This window comes from Hippoglossus stenolepis, chromosome 12 (genome assembly GCF_022539355.2).
Source record: "Hippoglossus stenolepis isolate QCI-W04-F060 chromosome 12, HSTE1.2, whole genome shotgun sequence".
Lineage (NCBI taxonomy): Eukaryota > Metazoa > Chordata > Actinopteri > Pleuronectiformes > Pleuronectidae > Hippoglossus > Hippoglossus stenolepis.
Window position 1 is genome coordinate 23168191 of NC_061494.1, and position 18391 is coordinate 23186581.

Genomic DNA, 18391 nt, shown 5'->3' on the forward strand with positions numbered 1-18391 from the left:
TTCTTCTTCTTCTTCTTCTTCTTCTTCCTCCGCAGTGAGTTGGAGGTCTTTCCCTATTAAACTTTACGTCAACCATCCTCAAATGTAATTCTAAATGGGGATTAGAGCTCATTAATATTCATGAGACTGGTGCGTGTGAGCGCGTGTGTGTGTGTAGAGAGAGAGAGAGAGAGTGGGGGGTGTATCACAATAAAAATCAAAATGAATAAATTTAACTTCTTTTCTCCTGTTTTTATTTCTCACGTTCACTTTTTTAAACGAATTCTCTGAAATAAAAAACCTTGAGTTTAAAAATAAAACGCACGTGAGGCCTGATGTGTTTTAATATTATTTTTAAACTAATAAAATCTGTCGAATTAAAGCAAATTAAATAGTTTTTAACCCACAAAACATTTTAAATCTGTGAATCAAACATTGTATTTGTTGTAACGACTAATTTCTCGTTTATTTTGCCTTCGAGATGTTTTTTTAAAATGTTTTTAATCTTTAACTGATTCTTAAAACTTTGAGAATTTGTCAGAAAATGAGTTTCTGATGAAGGAAGATTCAGTTTCTGATCAGAACCAGTTTTCTCGTTGGTCTCGAAGCCTCCGGTTCCTCCTCTTCTCCTCTTCTCCTCCTCTTCTCCTCCTGAGCTCCACACAAACAAACACACGTCTGAACTCTTCCTGAGAAACGATGACAACAATCTGTTAATTTCTGCTTTTACGCACTTTGGCACAAAACCTTCCAAACGCCTCCAGGAGCGCGCTCCTCCTGCAGCGGGCCTCCGGAACGCTCCCGTCACATTTTAGGAGGCTCGTTTGGTCTCGGGACCGGGACCTGCAGGAGGAGGAGGAGGAGGAGGGCTGAGAGAGAGAGGAGGAGGAGGGAGGAGGAGGAGGAGGAGGCTCTCTGCGCTCATAGGACGCCCTCGCCGTCCGTCAGGCCCGGGCCGCGCGGCCATTGGCTGCGGGAGGCGGATCTGCAGGTGTCCTCCGCTCTTAGAGGCGCGGGGCGGAGAGAAGGTGATCAATCTCCATCCGTCTCACAAATCACCTAAACACTCTGACAGACGCGCGGCGACGAGCCCCCGACAGCAAATCAGTTTGATTTATTTGGCTGCAACCAAAAAAAAAAAAAAAAAACAACACCCGCAACCGCAGCGAGGACGCGGCGACGCCCGTGTGTTGCACCGCAGACCTGCCCCGCGTGAGAGCGAGTGTGCGTGAGTCCCGCGTGATGCTGTGAACTCTGCGGTTTGTTTCCGAGCGACTGTTCCTGCTGCTGGATTTTACTCTGCTGCTCCGGGAGCCGCGGCGCCAGAGGAAGAGGAGAAAACAACAAGGTAACGACTCTTCCTCCTTTTCCCTCCCTGAAGTCAGAGCTCATCCTCCTCTTCCGTGCGCGAACTCCACTCCAGCGTCACGCGCAACTTTTACGCATTTAACCAAATCCTCCAAAAGTTTGATTTGTTCCATGTGGCGACAGTTTTCAGATGATTTGAAGTTTAAAAAAAAAAAAAAAAAAATCCCAGAATCCTCCTCGTGCAGGACTTTGAGTTTTAAACTCAGTAAACTTCCTCCCGCAGAAGAGAAACCTTCATCTTCCTCTTCCTCTTCCCTTCCCCAGTTTGTGGGATAAGTGGCCATTAAAAGGTTTGCAGCGCGCACCGGGTAATTGGAGAGGCGTGTTGGGGTTTTTGTTAATTTCTTTGGCAGATAAGCGGCTCCTCTCTCCCCCCGGAGCTCTCATCTAAATTCTAATTGAGTTCATTTGCACCGAGAGCTCAGCGTGTGGCTCTGCGGCCTCAGCGGAGCCGCGGAGCCGCGGGACGAGCCGCGCAATACACGTCGCTCCGGTGCCTCTAATTTAATTCGCACACTCAAACTAACTCGGACTAAATCAAACCGGGTTAGGAGTGTTTTGTTTTTTTTTAAAAATGTTTCAACCCGGGATCATCAGTGTTTGTTGGAGGAAACTGCAGATGAATTTAATTTGAGATAAATGTATTTGTGCTGCTTTAAATTTAATCTTTAATCCGTTTGTTTCTACCGAGAAAACTAAATTAAAATGATCTGTCTTCAGGCTGCAGGTTTTTTTAAAAGCACGGAATGAAAATCGTATTTTTAAAAGTAATATTTTACCTTTTAATGTTTTAATCTGTTAAAAAGACGAAGTGGAGAAATAATCTGCGTTTTTCTTTCCAATGAAGTTCGGTGGTTTTTTTCCTGCAGCTGTAAAATAGCAGAGGAACCTGGAGCTGAGGCGATATTTAGAAAACAAGTCAAAACTGACTCCTCAGACATTTCTCTGATTTGTAAATAGAATTAATAAAATAATGTAAGTATCAGATGAACTGGTTTATTGAGATTATTCAACTTCCTGCTGTGGATTCAGTTGTTTTCAGGATCCGCAGGAAACTGAAATACTGAAAAACTAAAGTTTGACGAAACAAAACAAACTGAAGAAAACTGAAAAAACAAGAGCTGTGATTTTTATGATCAAACCTCGTCCATAATCCTTTTATTATTATTGTGTGTGTGTGTGTGTGTTTGTAGGTACAGGCCTATACACACACTCACACACACACACACACGCATGAGTTCTATTCAGAGGCTTCAACTTTAGTTTATTGCGTAAAAACAAAGAACAATAATAATCTCTCGACTTTAAATTGAAGAAAAAGTAAATATGTATATTTATAATTTAAACTCCTCTGACATAATTTTAACTTTTGGCTTTAAACGTGTAAAAACATCCTAATTCTGTAAATTAGTTTTCTTTCATTTATTACACTGACTGACCTCAACATGTTTTTATAACAGAGTCAATATTATCTTTCATTTAATTCTTTATTATTTGGATTTTTATTGTAGAAAGTTTAAGTTTACATATTTCACATCATGTTATAAAGTGTGATGGAAGAAATGTGTGTGTGTGTTTGAACAGGGGGAATTCTGCCGGTAGGAAATGGTTCATAGTAAATAATGAATAATAATAATAATGAATAAATAGATAGATCACGTGATCAGAGGATTGTTTACATCTATTTATAACCTGATTGTTTTATTTCTTAAAAACAGTGAAACTCGTCTCACGTGAAAATATCTCAGCAGTTTTTTCCTGAAGCGATTTAAAGATCGACTCTGGTTTAACTTCAGCAGAATCATAACTTCATAACTTTTATCTGCTGCTGAAGTTTCGAAGCTTTTGACTCTTTTTGTTTCTTTCTCTTCTCAGATAAAATAAGAATTAATACTAAAAAACTCTCTGCGAATTGAATCGTCTATTGAATATAAATGAAAACACGAGACTGAACTAAATATCCTTGTATATTATGAATCGTTATGTTGTATATTGTGCGTCCGGATGTTTGACCCCCCCCTCCTCTGGTCCTGGTCCCCAGTTCCTTGGATCGGTCCCCTGACCCGTCAAGCTGCAGCATCGGGGGAAACCGAACCAGTGGCCGGAGCTGGGTGGAGCAGTGACCGCCTGCAGCATGATGTCCTACCTCAAGCAGCCCCCGTACGGCGTCAACGGCCTCGGGCTCAGCGGCGCGGCCATGGACCTGCTGCACCCGTCAGTGGGCTACCCAGGTTCGATTCCCACACACACACTGATACACACATTAACGATGAACACACAAAGTCAAGTCACGAAAAGAAGGACGAAAAATATCTGATATTAATGATAATAATAGTTATTAAAGGTTCTTGGTCTGTAAAAGATGCGAAACGTTTGGAGCATTAATCTTAAAGAGTTTACATCCTGCAAAATAAATGAATTAATCTAATTATAACATCTTTTACAGTGAGATGTGTGTCATTAGTGTTTAAACCAGTTTATTGTGAGTGTGTGTGTGTGTGTTATTTAACAGGGTTTATTCCTCACTGCTCACACACCAACAGAACTAGTCTGTATTATATAATACTAATAAAACCGAGAACATGGTTGAAGTTATTTTCATTTTTATTTCTCAGTGAGTTCAGAACAACGGAGTTTAAATAAAGAAGGAAAACATTCAGCAGCAGAAAACTTTTCTTTTACTCGTTTTGAGAAATAAAGAAATACAAGTTTAGTGTTATGAAGAAAAGTAAAAGACACAAAATGAGACTTAAACATTTCACCAGATTTAGACCAAACAAGTCGATGGAAACCTCGATCTTTATTATGGCAGATTCACAGTTTTATTCACAGTTTAATTCACAGTTTAATACAGATTTAATTCGGTTTTAATTCGGTTTTAATTCTGGTTTGATTCGGGTTTGCTTCGGTTGATTTGACGGTCCTCTGGTCTCCTCTTCCCCGCAGCGACGCCCAGGAAGCAGCGGCGGGAGCGAACCACCTTCACCCGCTCGCAGCTCGACATCCTGGAGTCTCTGTTCGGTAAGACCCGGTACCCGGACATCTTCATGCGGGAGGAGGTGGCGCTGAAGATCAACCTGCCGGAGTCCCGCGTCCAGGTACACCACGGACACACGAACACACGAACACACACACACACACACACACACAAACACAAACACAAACACACAAAAAATGACTTTATCTCAGAGGATGTTTCTGCTCAATCTGAGGGAAATGGTTCAAGATAAAAACACTTCTTATAAATTCATTGAAACACGTTAAACATCAAACTTAAATATCAGAAACGTTATGAAGCTGAAATTGTCTTTTATTTGAAAAGTTATTTTAAAAGCAGAAACCTTTTAAGGAAATTCTTACATTTCCCTTTACCTTAATTAACCCTTAACTCATCTTTAACTAATCTAATTTACACATAAAAAACTCACCTGCTGGTTTCATCCTTTTATTTACTTCCTTAAATCAAACTGACCTTTGCTGACGTCAGAGTGTTTACAACTTGTTAACTTTAATTTAACAGTAAATATTAAAACACTTTATTTAAGAGTCATTTAAAAGGTCATTAACCTTTGAGGGAAAAAAGAGAATAGTTAATTATAAAGTAATGTAGGAAAGTATCTCATTGATTTCAGTGTTTAATCCTCTATTATAATAATAATAATCATATTCTTCTGGATGGACACTCGTCCTGACTCCTTGTTTCCACCTGTGACTGAACCCAGACTTCACAGTTTCTGTCCCCGCAGAACAAACTGTTTGTCCACATGTAAACACGACGTTATCTCAGAGGATTTTCCATCAGATTCACGGGATTATTCGACGCCTCCTCACCGAACGCTCTGTAATTCGACCTGAAACGTTGGATCGGCGACGAAGAGTCGGCCTCTTCCTGTGAACCCACAGAAAACCGTTGGGCAGCGTTGAGCAGAGACGGCTCTCCGGAGGCACTGGAGGGGAAAGCAGGGCCGGCCTCGCTCTCACAATTTGAGTTATTCTCAGAATGTGTGTGTGAAACAAAACGCTCTACATGCTCCGACCCTCCCGGTGCTCTAGAGTTACCTCGGTGTGTGGTGAAACCCAATAGCCTGTTATCTTAGAGCCGTCTACCAGCTATGAAATTAGACCCCTGGCAGGTCCGAGCCAAGGGGCCGCGTGGAAATGAACCTCGCTGCCTAATAACCCCCAATTTTCCTCCATAATGTATCTCAGCATGTGTTTTTCTTCCTCGTTGGTGTGAACGGTTGCTAACTCCTGGCTGGTGTCCTTCTGTTGTAGGTGTGGTTCAAGAACCGGAGGGCCAAGTGTCGCCAGCAGCAGCAGAGCGGCAGCAATGCCAAAGCCCGGCCGCCCAAGAAGAAGTCCTCCCCGGCCCGGGAGAGCACCGGGTCCGAGAGCAGCGGGCAGTTCACGCCTCCGGCCGTCTCCAGCACCGGCTCGTCCTCCTCCTCGTCCTCCACCACCAACCACACGGGCCCGGTGGCGCTCAGCAGCACCTCTACCTCCATCAGCACCGTCTCCTCCATCTGGAGCCCCGCCATCTCCCCCGGAAACGCTCCTGCTCCCGCCGTGGCCCCGCTCCCCGAGCCCGGACCCCCGTCCAACGCGTCCTGCATGCAGCGCTCCATGTCAGGCTCCGCCGCCGCCGCCACCTCCTACCCCATGTCCTACAACCAGACGCCGGGCTACGGCCAGGGCTACCCCGCCCCGTCCGGCTCCTACTTCAGCGGCGTGGACTGCGGATCCTACCTGGCCCCCATGCACTCTCACCACCACCCCCACCAGCTCAGCCCCATGACGGCCTCCTCCATGTCGGGCCACCCTCACCACCACATCAGCCAGTCGTCAGGCCACCACCACCACCACCACCACCACCAGGCCTACGGCGGCTCCGGCCTGGCCTTCAACTCGTCCGACTGCCTGGATTACAAAGAGCAGACTGCAGCCTCCTCGTGGAAGCTCAACTTTAACGCCACAGACTGCTTGGACTACAAAGACCAGGCCTCCTGGAGGTTCCAAGTCTTGTGATCTTGTGTTTTTTCCTCCCTCTCCTCCTCCACCTCCCCCCCCCCCACCCCCTGCTCGCCTGCTCCCTCTTTCACTCTCCAGATTTAGCGAACTGCTCGTTTTTTAAAAGACAAAAAGAGTTTATGAACCATAAGACGACGAGACGGCAGCAGGAACGCTCAGCAAACCGGACTTTGTTTTATTTCTCCTCCTCCCTCTCGTCCTCCACGTCTTTTTAAAAATGAAAAATATATTAAAAAAAAGAAAGAAGAGCAGCCCCCCCCTCCAGTCGTGTGAAGAGAAGAGTCCAGGAGCTGTTTCCTGACGTGAGGAGCGGAGGGGTTTTCACAAGCCCCCTCTTGGATCAGCTTAAACTCTTTTTCTCCACATTAAAAACAGAAGAAGTCATTTGAACCAGCAGCTCTCTGGATACTTTCCCCCCCGCTGCAGGACCTGAGTCCTGCTCCGCCCTCGTTCCCTCGTTCCCTCCGACCCAATCGAACCCTGTACAGTTTTTATTTCTGGAGAAAATTTGTTATTTTAGGAACGACAGAGATTTTTAGTCAGCTGCGTTGAGGAGCTGAAATCTGTAAATATGTATTTGGGTCAGTTACAGTGACCATGTTTAGTTGGTGTTTTTTCTGGATTTTAAATTGTTTATTACCACTTTGGGAGAAAAAAAAGTCAAAAAAAAAAAGTGTATGTAAATCTTTCCAAATATTCCAAAGAGAACAAATTGGCCATAAAGTTCAGTTTTTATATTCATCGTTTGACTCGGAGAGGAAATGTTGGGGCTGTTTTGAAATGTCTGAGGAGGAAGCAGATCTGTTCTGGGCCGGAGTCCAGGTCCGGATGTTCTGATGGTTCTGATGGTTCTGATGGTTCTGATGGTTCTGATGGTTCTGAACCTCCTCCTGTCCATCCTCTCTGGGGCTCTGTCGTGATGTTCGAACCCGCAGCACTTGGCTTGATCACTGGAGTCAAAGCATTTTTCTTTTAAAACTATTTTTTTTTTGTTGCAGAGGAAATGTGGATTTATAAAAACTCCAACATGGCAGTGAGATGTTGAATGTATCTTTGAGGCGACCACCCTTACATACATGTTCATCCAATAAAGATCCGTTAAGTCATATTTATTTTATTTCCCCACAATTCATTCTGTCTCTGCTGGATCTCCCACCAGGGACTCGAACCTTTTCTCTCTCTCTCTCTCTTTTAGACGCACCACAGAATTACCAGCTCCACGCAGCTCCTGTCTTCTCTCATTTCAACTAGTCACACTTTTATTTAAAGGCTTGTTTTCTTAATTATAACGGGGGTAAATGCAGATTAGTGCATAATTAATACAAGCCGCCGTGAACGCGTGTAGGCCCGGATTTCCATTTGAGAGCGCGCGGGGTTTTAATCCTCGCTGTGTTCAGATGGAGACACGAACGTCTCTGCTCCGCTGCGGGGGGACAGCGGCTGTTCCAAACCGCGGAAGAGCCCCGACCGCGGAGCCGGGAGACATTTGATCGAAGCCTAATTGAATGCAGCGCTGTAATGGTGCGATAATTACTCCTGCGCCCTGAGTCGCTTTCTCCAAAATAACCTGCAGGAATTCCAGCGCCTCTGATGCAGTAATTACGTAGGTGGGGCCAGGTTAGAGGGTCAGATGTACGAGTGCGTGCGTGCGTGCGTGCGTGCGTGTGTGCGTGTGTGTTAACGCTCGCAGGCATAAACATGAAGCATTAAAGAAGAGAAGAGGAGGGAAGTGTTATTGCGTCAGTTCTCTGGCAAGGTTGTTTTGGACGCGCGTGTCTGTGTGTGTGTGACTGTCTGTGTGTGTGTGTGTGTGTGTGTGTGTGTGTGTGTGCACGGTGAAGGCCGCACTAAGAGCAAAAACACGCCGCATGCTAATTATGACCCCGCATTAAAAACACGCGCAAATCCTTATTGTGCCAAGAAATCACGCGTAAAAAGGCGCCGAGCAGCGGGAGGTCGTGCGTGTTTCTGTCTCTGCTGATTCCATCAACACATTTAATTCTTATTTATATCCACAGATTCTTCTTATATTTTGCAACTGAAGGATATTTTTTTTATTTAAGTGAATCTGCTGATTATTTTTCTTAAATCATTTTCCAGTTTTGTTTTGGATAAAAAAAGGGTCAAAACGTTTTAATTCAGTTTTCCTGAGTTTTCACATCTGTTTAAAACACAGATCATCAGTTATCATTATTATCATCGTCAGTGGATTGGATTGTTTTTCACCTGTTCATTAAAATAAGGAAAAGAAGAAACTGACTTTTCTTCAAGATAAAAGAAAGAGATGTATTTACATTTTAAAGAATATATTTAAATATCAGTAAATTTAATCCTTTCAGATCTAAAACTATTCAATCTGAACCTGTGAGATTTAAATATCTACTGCTCCTAAAAATAGATATGTAACACTGCACTATTTGAGATAATAACAATAATAATAATGCATTTATATGATCAATACGATCTGAAAACTGCTGCATAATATTACTTTTCTTTTCTTTTGGTCCTCTCGAGCCTCCGTCCTAAAGAAACAATCCCTCAATAAGAAACTGATCAGATCCCTGATCCATGAATCCAGTCGCTGCCTGTTTAACTGTTTTCTTCGCATGAACCGTTGTTTTTATTGATTTTATTGTTGTGGATTTATGTAGTTTTACATTTTTAAAATCACCCACGTGAAAGAAGCTGACGTTTGGAAACTCTGTCCTAAAGAAATCCATCGATAATCTCTCAGAATGAAGCTGATCGATCATATCGTGTTTCAGCTGCAGCTCCTCACCCCCCCTCTCTCTCTCTCTCCTCCCCACCCCCCCCCCTCTCTCTCTCTCTCTCTCAGTCTTTATGTAAATGAATCTCACAGCAGCTGAATAAATATCCACAGAGCGGGACATTAAACATGTTTGCGCCAAGACGCACAAACAGCGCAGCGAGTGTCCACCAGCAGCGGAGGATTTGTCCGGATTTGCATCAAACAAACATTTGCTGCTGCGACCAAATCTTGCGGGATTGTTTAAGGAGAGGGGGGGGGAGAGAGAGAGAGAGAGAGAGAGAGAGAGAGAGAGAGAGAGAGAGAGAGAGAGATGTGGTGGTCACCTTCAAACACCCGCAGAAAGAAGGAGGAGGAGGAGAACAGATATTTAACGTGAGGCTGCAGAGGAAATGTGCAAATTATAATAAATACAAGTTATTGTTATTAAGATTCTCATCCTGGTGAATTTATTGCATTTGAAGATATTTGGATAAAAGATAAAGGAGCGAAGACGTCGAGGCCTCAACTCGAATCCTCCAGAAAACACTTCAATTTACCAGAGTTTGAAATGATTCTGGACTTTTTATAGTTTTGTTTTCGAAAAACATTTGTGTGAAAAGTGATGCGGAGAAAAATCGTCACTTTCCTGCAGCAAATATTTTCCTCTTGTCAGAAGATTCAAATGTTTTTGTCATCAGAAAGTCCCAGTTTCTTCTGAATATCATTTTAATACCTGAGTTTCAGATGTTTGAAGTTTTAACTTTTAATTCTTTCTATTTATTTATTATGTTTCAAATACAACGTTGAGGAAATTAAAGCATATTTACCTTAATTCAAGTAACATGCATTTAATAAAATACACATTGAAATTAAAAGTAAAAGGTTAAATTTAATTTAATTTAAATTAAAGTAAAAACAAACCAGAAAAATAACATGTTTAGAAATAGAAAAACTAATTCAACTAATGAACGAATCTATTAAGTGTTTTTTTAAATAATTCTGCATTTGCTTATTAGTTTGATTAATGTAGTTAAACAACCAAATATTATTACATTAGTTTAATTGACTTCTGAAGAGAATTAGCATTAAAATATGAATGTATGAAGAGTCTCACTCCTCTGACCTTTAAATGATCCCTGAACCAAACCTGACAGATAAACTTGGAGTTAAACTCTTGAACCTGCTGTGCAGACAAAATAAATAACTGAGATGGAAACGATTATAAAACCAGGAGAGATCAGCGTTATCGTTTTATCATTTATAAAAAAGCAAAGATGCAGATTTGTTGAGTTATCGCAGACACTCGTCGTAAATCTGTAGTAAATTGATGAACATTAAAGCAAAAAAAACAACAACAACTATTAATATGAAACTATTTCTAACGTGGGCTGAGGTTTGGCCTCATGTTCGAGGGGAGGGGGGGGGGAGCTGGATCCTGAAAGGTTCATGAATGACGTGATGTAATCTGGTCAAACAGTTAATCTCTTTATTTGATCTGTTTCTGATCAGTCTGAGTTCTTTGAGTGTTTTAAGAATCAGTTCAGGTCGACACAAGGTTCACGCGGCATAAATCTAACAGTTAAACGCAAAGTGATTCATAACCAGAACTGAGAATCTTCAATTACCATTTTATTTAAATTACACCTGATCATTTCTTTTATTAAAAATGTTGCTGCAAAGATTTAAATGTGTTGTAAAAACGCTGACGGGGACGTTTAAGTCTTAACATCTGCATCCAGGAATAAAAACAATACAAAATCCATAAGGTCACATGATTCTCAGGCTGTTTTCCTGCAGCTGCATCCAAGTAAAGTAGTGAAATCTGATATTTAATGGAAAAGGGTGCTTTATTGAACCGGTTTGTCATTTTAACAGTGTGTGTGTGTGTGTGTGTGTGTGTGTGTGTGTGTGTGTGTGTGTGTGTGTGTGTGTGTGTGTGTGTGGTTGAACCTGAGCTCAGGGCCTGACACCTTCATACTCGGCTCAATAGGACGATCGATTGCACCGCCGCCGCCTGTTGTCAGCCGTTGACCTTTCGGCCTCTCGCCCGCTCCCGGTGGAGGCGTCTGAATGTGGGCGGACTGGAAACTGACATTTGGTTCACACTTGTCCAGGAAGTGAACTGGAACCGCGCCGGACCGCTTTTTTGCATGAGCGGCTGCGATTGTATCTGTGGGAAGAGAAAGACGAGGCAGATAAAGACGGCTGTGAGACGGCGGCCTGATCCTCCAGGGTTTGGTTTGTGAGAACTCACACGACCTCGATGAGTCTGGAGTGTGTGTGTGTGTGTGTGTGTGTGTGTGAGTGTGTGTGTGTGTGTGTGTGTGACAGAAAGTGATGCGACGGGACCAGGAGATGTGCCGATAGCAGCCTGCATGCTGGGACGCTGTTTTTGTCTCTCAGGTCCATGCAGGACAGAAAACACACACACACACACACTCGTCTTTCATTGGCTGTCAGCTGTCAGCAGACCTTGGCATCCCGGTGTGTTTATAGGCCGGTATGAGGAGTGAGAGGTGATACACAGGAGGATTAAATTTACCTGGGAGGTTAATCTGGGGTCAACTGTACAGAGACGTGGGTGTAGTCCGGGCCAGCGTCTCCGGTTTCTCCGCTTTGTCAGGAAAAGGCCTTTGTTTCCTTTTTCCTTTTTTATTTGTGCATCTTGTTTTGTTTAATGTCAAGTATGGACACATGAAACTCTAGAGGCCGCGCTGGCGTTTCCTGTTACGTGTTCCAGCTCCGACACGAACGGGTTTCGCCTCAAAAAACCACTAAACGCCGCCGCCAACGACCTCTGGAAGCCGTCGTCCAAACTCAAAGAAGGTGAGAGGCAACATTGGCTTCTGTCGGGGGATTTCACAGTCGAGTCCGGGCGGGCGACACAGTCGGGCGGGCGGAGTGCGAGCGGCTTAGCCCCTGTGACACCAGGCCCAGAGAGCATTCATGAAATTCCTCCCGGGTTTGGACGCCGTCGGTTTAGTTGAGGAAACAGAACGACTCAGACCTCGCTGCTACGTTTCAATTCCTTTTCTTCCACAAGTCAACACTGACATTTGGCCACTGACAACACAAACACAAACCAACTTGCAAGTGAGACAAGACGACGACGGTCGGTTGATTTTATGGTTTTTTTCTACACTTGACAACCTTGTGAACACAGAGAATATGAAAGAAAACAGATAAACTTACTTTTAGTGACAGAAAAACTGAGAAAACAGCTAAAACACTAAGAGGAGGAGGCCGTTTGCAGCTTTGTGGATCGGTAGATACGCAACAACAACGTTCAGAGCTAAATGCTAACGTCACTACAACCGTTTATGAAAGAAAATGAATCACCTGATAGTTTGATTATTGATTATTAAGTTGAAGCTAAAGCACTGAAACGTTTCCCAAAACATTTCCCAAAAGTCTAAAAAAGTTCGTAACCAGTAATTTACAGATTCTGAGACATTTCTCGAGCACAAACACTTCTTCTTCAGCTCAGTCCACGGGAAGAACGGGACGATTTAATCCAATCGGCCTCTGAGAATCACAGGAGAACCGATGTTCAGCCCAGATCATCCATCCTCAAACCTTCTGATCTCCGCACAAACTCATCGGGGCCATGTTTCATATTAAGGACGTTTCTGTTCGTACTTTCTGATTCCAGAACCAATGAGAGAGAGGAGTCGAGCCGCTGTACGAGTGCAGTGAGCAGCTGAGTTGGAGGAAACGCTCGTGGAGATGTAGCATGAACACAAGTCGTCCAAGACACATCTCAACCGTACGGCCAATAGAAGAGCTCGGTGGAAAACGCCCCTTTGCTGTGGATGTGCCAGATGAGAGGGAATAATGTTAGCTATAGATTATATAATGTCGATAACAGCAGCTACAGGCCAACGGAAATATTCTTTAACGTTAAGATGAGATGAAGGACGTAACAAAGTCACTGCTGATGTTTGTTTTTGCTTCCTCGTGAAACGGCGTCAGAGAAGAGACGCGTCGCTCGTTAGACACGAGAGAAGAAGAATCTCTGAGAAGCTTCTCATCTCCTGCGAGATGCAACTTGATTTCAGAATCAGTCGGGATGTTAAAGCTCCTGTAAACCGAGCCCAGCTTCATGTGAGTGTTTTCCTCTCTTTCCTCGTGTGAACATAGTAACTCACACATGACCGGACTGGTTTCAGCAGCAGTTCACACTCATATTTAACTTCCTGTGAGCAATATTTGTTATTTGTCTTTCTGCTGACGTTTCCTGTTTCTACCTGGTGAAGCCGTGGTGATAAGGGACAGGGTGGAGAGCTATTTGAAGAGGGCTTCGTATTATCTCATCTGGAAAAGATGCAGCGGCTCCTCGTGCCCGAGTCCCGACTTGTCTTTCCCCTGCAGCCCTTCAGACCTGGGGAAGCTTAATGGAGACTTGTTGACCTGCAGGCTTCAGAGATTCCCACCGACGACGACGACGTCTCCGCATGTCAACACGTTTGCCGTCTGACTAGTTGGCCACGTTTCCTTTTTCCATCAAGTTTGTTCTTCAGAGACAAATTTCCTCTCCACATACGGAGCCGGGGGCTATATATGTCACACAGGAACAAATACATGGTTCTTTCATTTTGTGTTAGTGATGTCACGTATTTGTGCAGATAATTAGTCTCCAGACAGGATTAACTCCCTCTTACACCTTTTATAAGACTTCAATAACAGAAATAATGACGCTCTCCGAGGACTCTGAAGTCCTGTGTCAAACTAAATCTTCAGCATTTGATTGACACACGACGTCTCTGACACTTCTGACACATGTCGTGGCTTTAAAATCACGTGTCAAAGAAATTCTACGAGTGAAAACAAGGCTGAGGCCAAACAGAACATTACGGTTTATAAAAACCTCTTTGCATTTTCAATTTCTCACAGATATTGTACATTAATAAACAATTATATTGCCGTTGTCCACGTTGTGTTAATTATTTTTCTCCTTGAGGCTAAACACAGATATGTTGAACTGTAATTAAAGTGTTTTCTTGTTGAAACAGTTGTAGTTTGATGCTTCGTCTCGTTCATTGAACCCAAGAAGAGAAACTTCCCTTCTTGTGAAGCTGATTCTTCCAGTAACTGTCAGTTCTCAGTTGTGTTTAATGGTCCTGACACATGTGTCTACAGTGTTTGAGGGTCTGACTCATGGAGATGAGTCAAACAAACCTGTAAGACACACAACAGGCCCCTGAGGGGAAACACTATCCGTCCAATCAGAGCTGCAGCATCATTAGACGGGATAAGGCCTCTGCAGAAACACTGCACAGCTGTTGCACGGAGGGGGAAATACAAAAAACAACAGATAACCTGGATAATAGCAAGTGCTGGAGGCTTGATTCATTTCCAAATGTTAACAAGGCCATTTCACAGCTCCAGCACGCGGCGCAGTATGTTAATACCACTAATAAGCCTATCTCTGCGAGTCATCTCGGACGGCGGAGATTTGAGCGCGGGGCGGCTGTTCTACAATAAAGCTGCTGGGCACAATTTAAATGAAGCATAAGTATTTATGATTTCACAAAGCTGACATAATTGCTCAAAGGGTAAGCGAGGAGAGCGTTTGGTCTCGTACTTTGTTTTCTGTGTTATGAAAGAGGAGATTTCGGTGTTGGTGAGAAAAGGGCTGCTGTGTGGAGGCCATCAGGGAGATGGGAGGAACTCGTGCTCGCCTGTTAAGCAATTTTGCAGCTTTTATTCGAGCTGTCAAATCCAACAATCGGGAGATAATGCAGCCTTGGTTTGTAAATTATAAACGTGTCAAGAGATGCACTAAAGGCAGCGACAGATGCCACTTATCTGCTGCAGCTCCGCAGAGTGACTGTATCATCGGAGGGGGAAATATAACATTTTGATGTTTACATAAGAGAAGTATTAGTATCAGTCAGAAATGTAATTCCTTTCACCCTTCCCTCTCGCAGGGGATTGACTCCCCAAAAAACACACAATGATTTTTTTTTTTAAAAGGCAAACAAAACAAAAAAAAAGGAGCAGAAAAGCATCCTCGCTGATCTTCTGTCCATTTCCAACATCGCTTCTTGTATATTTTTTGGTGGAAATCCTCTTAGAATGCAAAGTAAATAGATTACGATACAGTGAGGGATTAGGGCTCGCGCGGCGCTGTCAGATTAGTCGGTGAGCGCAGCGCGTCGACAGCTCTGACACGGCCATGGCTGCTGTTCAGGAAACAGGCTCCGCGCGACGCTTTAAAGTCCCTGGTTGGCTCCTATTCATGAATAAAACTGTGGCCCGTAATCTCGGCCAACACACACACACACACACATCTACACAACACACACACACACACACACACAGAGGCAGCCGGGAACATTCAATATCAGTGGTGAGGGAAGTATAATAGAAGTCTTTATTTTTCAGGCTGATTAATGACAAGGTTGAAAACATTTTTTGTCATGTTTTTAAAAAAGGAGGAAATCGGTAGAACACTTTTCTTTTTTCACCGAGACAGAAAATAACCTGGATCCATTGTCTGCTTTTGACGTTTAACACACTTAGGGTGACAGCTGTGAGAAGAATAAAGGCTTCTGCTTCACCCGTGTGTTATTCTCAGTTATACAGTCGTCTGTACACACATTACGTAAGTGAGAAACTAGTTTGCATATAAAACATATATATACACAAAAGAGTGTGTTATTGAGGAGGTGTTGTTGTGCTTCTTCAGTTTCCCACTCAGCTCAATGAAGTACCTCTTGAATCGTATATATGGTTTTTCAGACGGTTCCCAAATGGACCACGTGAAGCGTCCCGGGGTCGTCTTCCTCCTGAGAAACACCACACACAGACAAGTTGTGATTAACAAACCTCAGCAGCTCGTAGAGGAAATATGAAGACAACAGAGTCACAAGAGTCACAGAGTCACAGAGTCACAGAGTCACAGTCGTGTGGGACCTGCATTTGTGTTTTATTGATCATTTCACTTCTCAGTGCTCTCACAGGATTAAGTTAATTTGAGGGTTAAACTGCTTTTCATATAATATACTATTTAATATCTAACGTTACAAGCTTCAGGAATATGACAATAAGACAATTAACTGAATTAAAACTGAAACTAGTGATTAATTGATTATTTTCTTGATTAATAAATCAATCGTTTGTCTGTAAAACATTTAAATTTTGTGAAATCAAAGCAAAGTGACATCTTTATACTTCTACTGTTTTATCAAATCAACAGACATTTGTATTTATTATCCTATTCAATAGAAACAAGACATGAATCCTTATATTTGAAATTATTGCTTGAAAAACGATTCATCGATATTCAAAAAATAGTTTGTGATTAATTTTCTTTCGATCGACTAATCGCTGCAGCTACAAACTTCAAACTGTCATTGTGTCGTCAGTCACTTTTCCTGCTACGACATGTGAGAGAGGCCGATACTGTTACATTAAAATATATATTGATCTGTTTGCTGATATGAAAACTTTTATTTGACAGAATAACAGTAAAGATGTATTTGTGCTTTCTTATTATTTATGATTACTTCTAATAAAGTTTATGTTTCACTTTAAAGCATTAAATCTTTTTCTCAAGGGTTTGATAAGGACGTCCAAGGAATCTAGTATTTTCTATATTTATCGACCGATATATCGTTATTAGAAATTCTTTACTCCCTAATATCAGCCCCCAAACATCTGTATGAGTCGAGCTTCAGTTTTTCTTATTCACCAGCTCGGTGCTGCAGTTTACTGCTGTGACTTCACTATCGGCTTTAAACCTATAATATGATTTGTGATCACGTTTTCATCCCATTCACATCGAGACAGAGATGGAACCTCTGGAATTCTGTCGACGGAGATGAAAATAAAAAAAAAATCAGCGTTCAGTCAATCAACTCACGTCTCTGTCGGCGTCGCTGCTTCCTGCAGAACGAGATGAGCCGACAGCAGATGTTGGACGACGTTCCGGTAAACCAGCCGCGACACATTAAACAAAGTACAACAGCCCAACATTAGACATGCGTAATCACACACGACAGCCCTACAGCAACACAACACTGACTGACACACTCGCACACGAACACACACACGGCAGAACGCCTGAACAGGTTACATGCTCACTCAGTAGGTCAGACACGTTGCCTTTTCTGGCTTTTAACAAATGTAGTAAACCGTTGTCACTCATGGCGATCTCCCTCTCTCCCTCTCTCTCCCCCTCTCGCTCTGAGCGCTGCGTTAATAAGGTTATGATTGACATTAAAACCCCAGCGTGCCTTATACAGATATTTAAAACGCTGATGCAAATTCCCCTCAATAGCCTCCAGCCCAGATTACCAAATGACAGAGCGATTTGGTAGCGAGACAATTGCTAATAACCCCAAAAATGGAACTATTAAAATGGAGAGAGCGGGAAGGAGGACGGGAAGGAGTGAAGAAGAAGAGGAGGACGAAGAAGTAATGTTTTCTTAATGGATGTTTTTCCTAAATGACCCGTTAGTCACCGCAGACGTCTGAGACCAAGAGCACTCAGGCCACGTTTAGAGAATCTAACACGGGAGAATTATCGCAGGTCATAAAACGTGGCCCTGAAATGTGCCTGCTGAACATTATGTGATTGAATGTACCAGAGTGTCACAGACACAGAGCGACAGACAGACCTGGTTGTGTCAGTGTCCCGAACACGTCTGGACTCACAGTCACGTGTGGACTCTCTGCTTCTGGTCTCCGTGGACCGAATCGTCCATCGACACTGAAGAACAGAGAAAACACATTAAATGTTGAGATGCATAAATGAAAGACAACATTTACTTTGCAGTGGAGGAGCCACACACAGTTTCTATGTCACATCATCAGTTTGTGACGTTCGCTGCTTCTCTAAGTTCTTGTTTCTTTGCATCAGTAAAATCAACCAACTCCATCTCCTGCAAATTATATTTAAACACTAAATTGTTTCCCCAACTTCACGCTGCTGACAAACTCTTGTATCCAGAGTCGTGTCTGTGGTGAAGTTTAGGGTCAAATCACGTTTTGGTGAAAGTAAATCAACACGTTTTCTCCGTCTCATTTCAGGGGCCACATCCTCCAATGGCCGCATCTTCAAGACCTTGACATTTTGAAGGCTCCTTCTATTCCTCAGCAACAAAGGATCTGTTCCAGGATTCATCACGTGACGAAGCTGAAGGTGTGGGACAGTAAATCCTTCTCCCTTAACCAGACCACAATCTATCAACCTGATCAAAAGAGCTGCGACGTAACCACGAACAAGTTTAATAACTCTATATTATGTACGAACAGAAACTG

At 43.0% G+C, this 18391-nt stretch overlaps 2 protein-coding genes across 4 annotated transcripts in view; one reads left to right on the forward strand and one right to left on the reverse strand.

Annotated features, from left to right (window-relative positions):
- The first annotated feature begins 929 nt into the window (after positions 1-929).
- On the forward strand, positions 930-7483 carry otx1 (orthodenticle homeobox 1). The gene is made up of 4 exons (XM_035172526.2): positions 930-1327; positions 3389-3578; positions 4294-4445; positions 5623-7483. Exons 2-4 carry the CDS (start codon positions 3482-3484, stop codon positions 6370-6372), a joined length of 999 nt encoding a protein of 332 aa, XP_035028417.1. The 5' UTR covers positions 930-1327; positions 3389-3481; the 3' UTR covers positions 6373-7483.
- Positions 7484-11171: 3688 nt separating this feature from the next.
- LOC118118932 (WD repeat containing planar cell polarity effector) overlaps positions 11172-18391 on the reverse strand; it is a 70880-nt gene continuing 63660 nt past the window's right edge. For 2 of the 3 annotated variants that reach the window (XM_047342356.1, XM_047342354.1), the window contains exons 17-19: positions 17749-17840; positions 16992-17014; positions 15471-15915 (exon numbers count right to left, since the gene is read on the reverse strand). In XM_047342356.1, the coding sequence (XP_047198312.1) occupies positions 15865-15915; positions 16992-17014; positions 17749-17840 (166 nt within the window). In that variant the 3' untranslated portion in view covers positions 15471-15864. Of the gene's footprint in view, positions 11295-15470; positions 15916-16991; positions 17015-17748; positions 17841-18391 lie in introns of those variants that run through there. The other variant, XM_047342355.1, reaches the window with a different exon arrangement.

Coding starts and splice junctions, on each gene's coding strand:
- otx1 (XM_035172526.2), top strand. CDS start 3,482: ATGATGTCCTACCTCAAGCAGCCCCCGTACGGCGTCAACGGCCTCGGG. Junction 3,579..4,293: donor CCCGTCAGTGGGCTACCCAG/GTTCGATTCCCA, acceptor TCTTCCCCGCAG/CGACGCCCAGGAAGCAGCGG. Junction 4,446..5,622: donor TGCCGGAGTCCCGCGTCCAG/GTACACCACGGA, acceptor CTTCTGTTGTAG/GTGTGGTTCAAGAACCGGAG.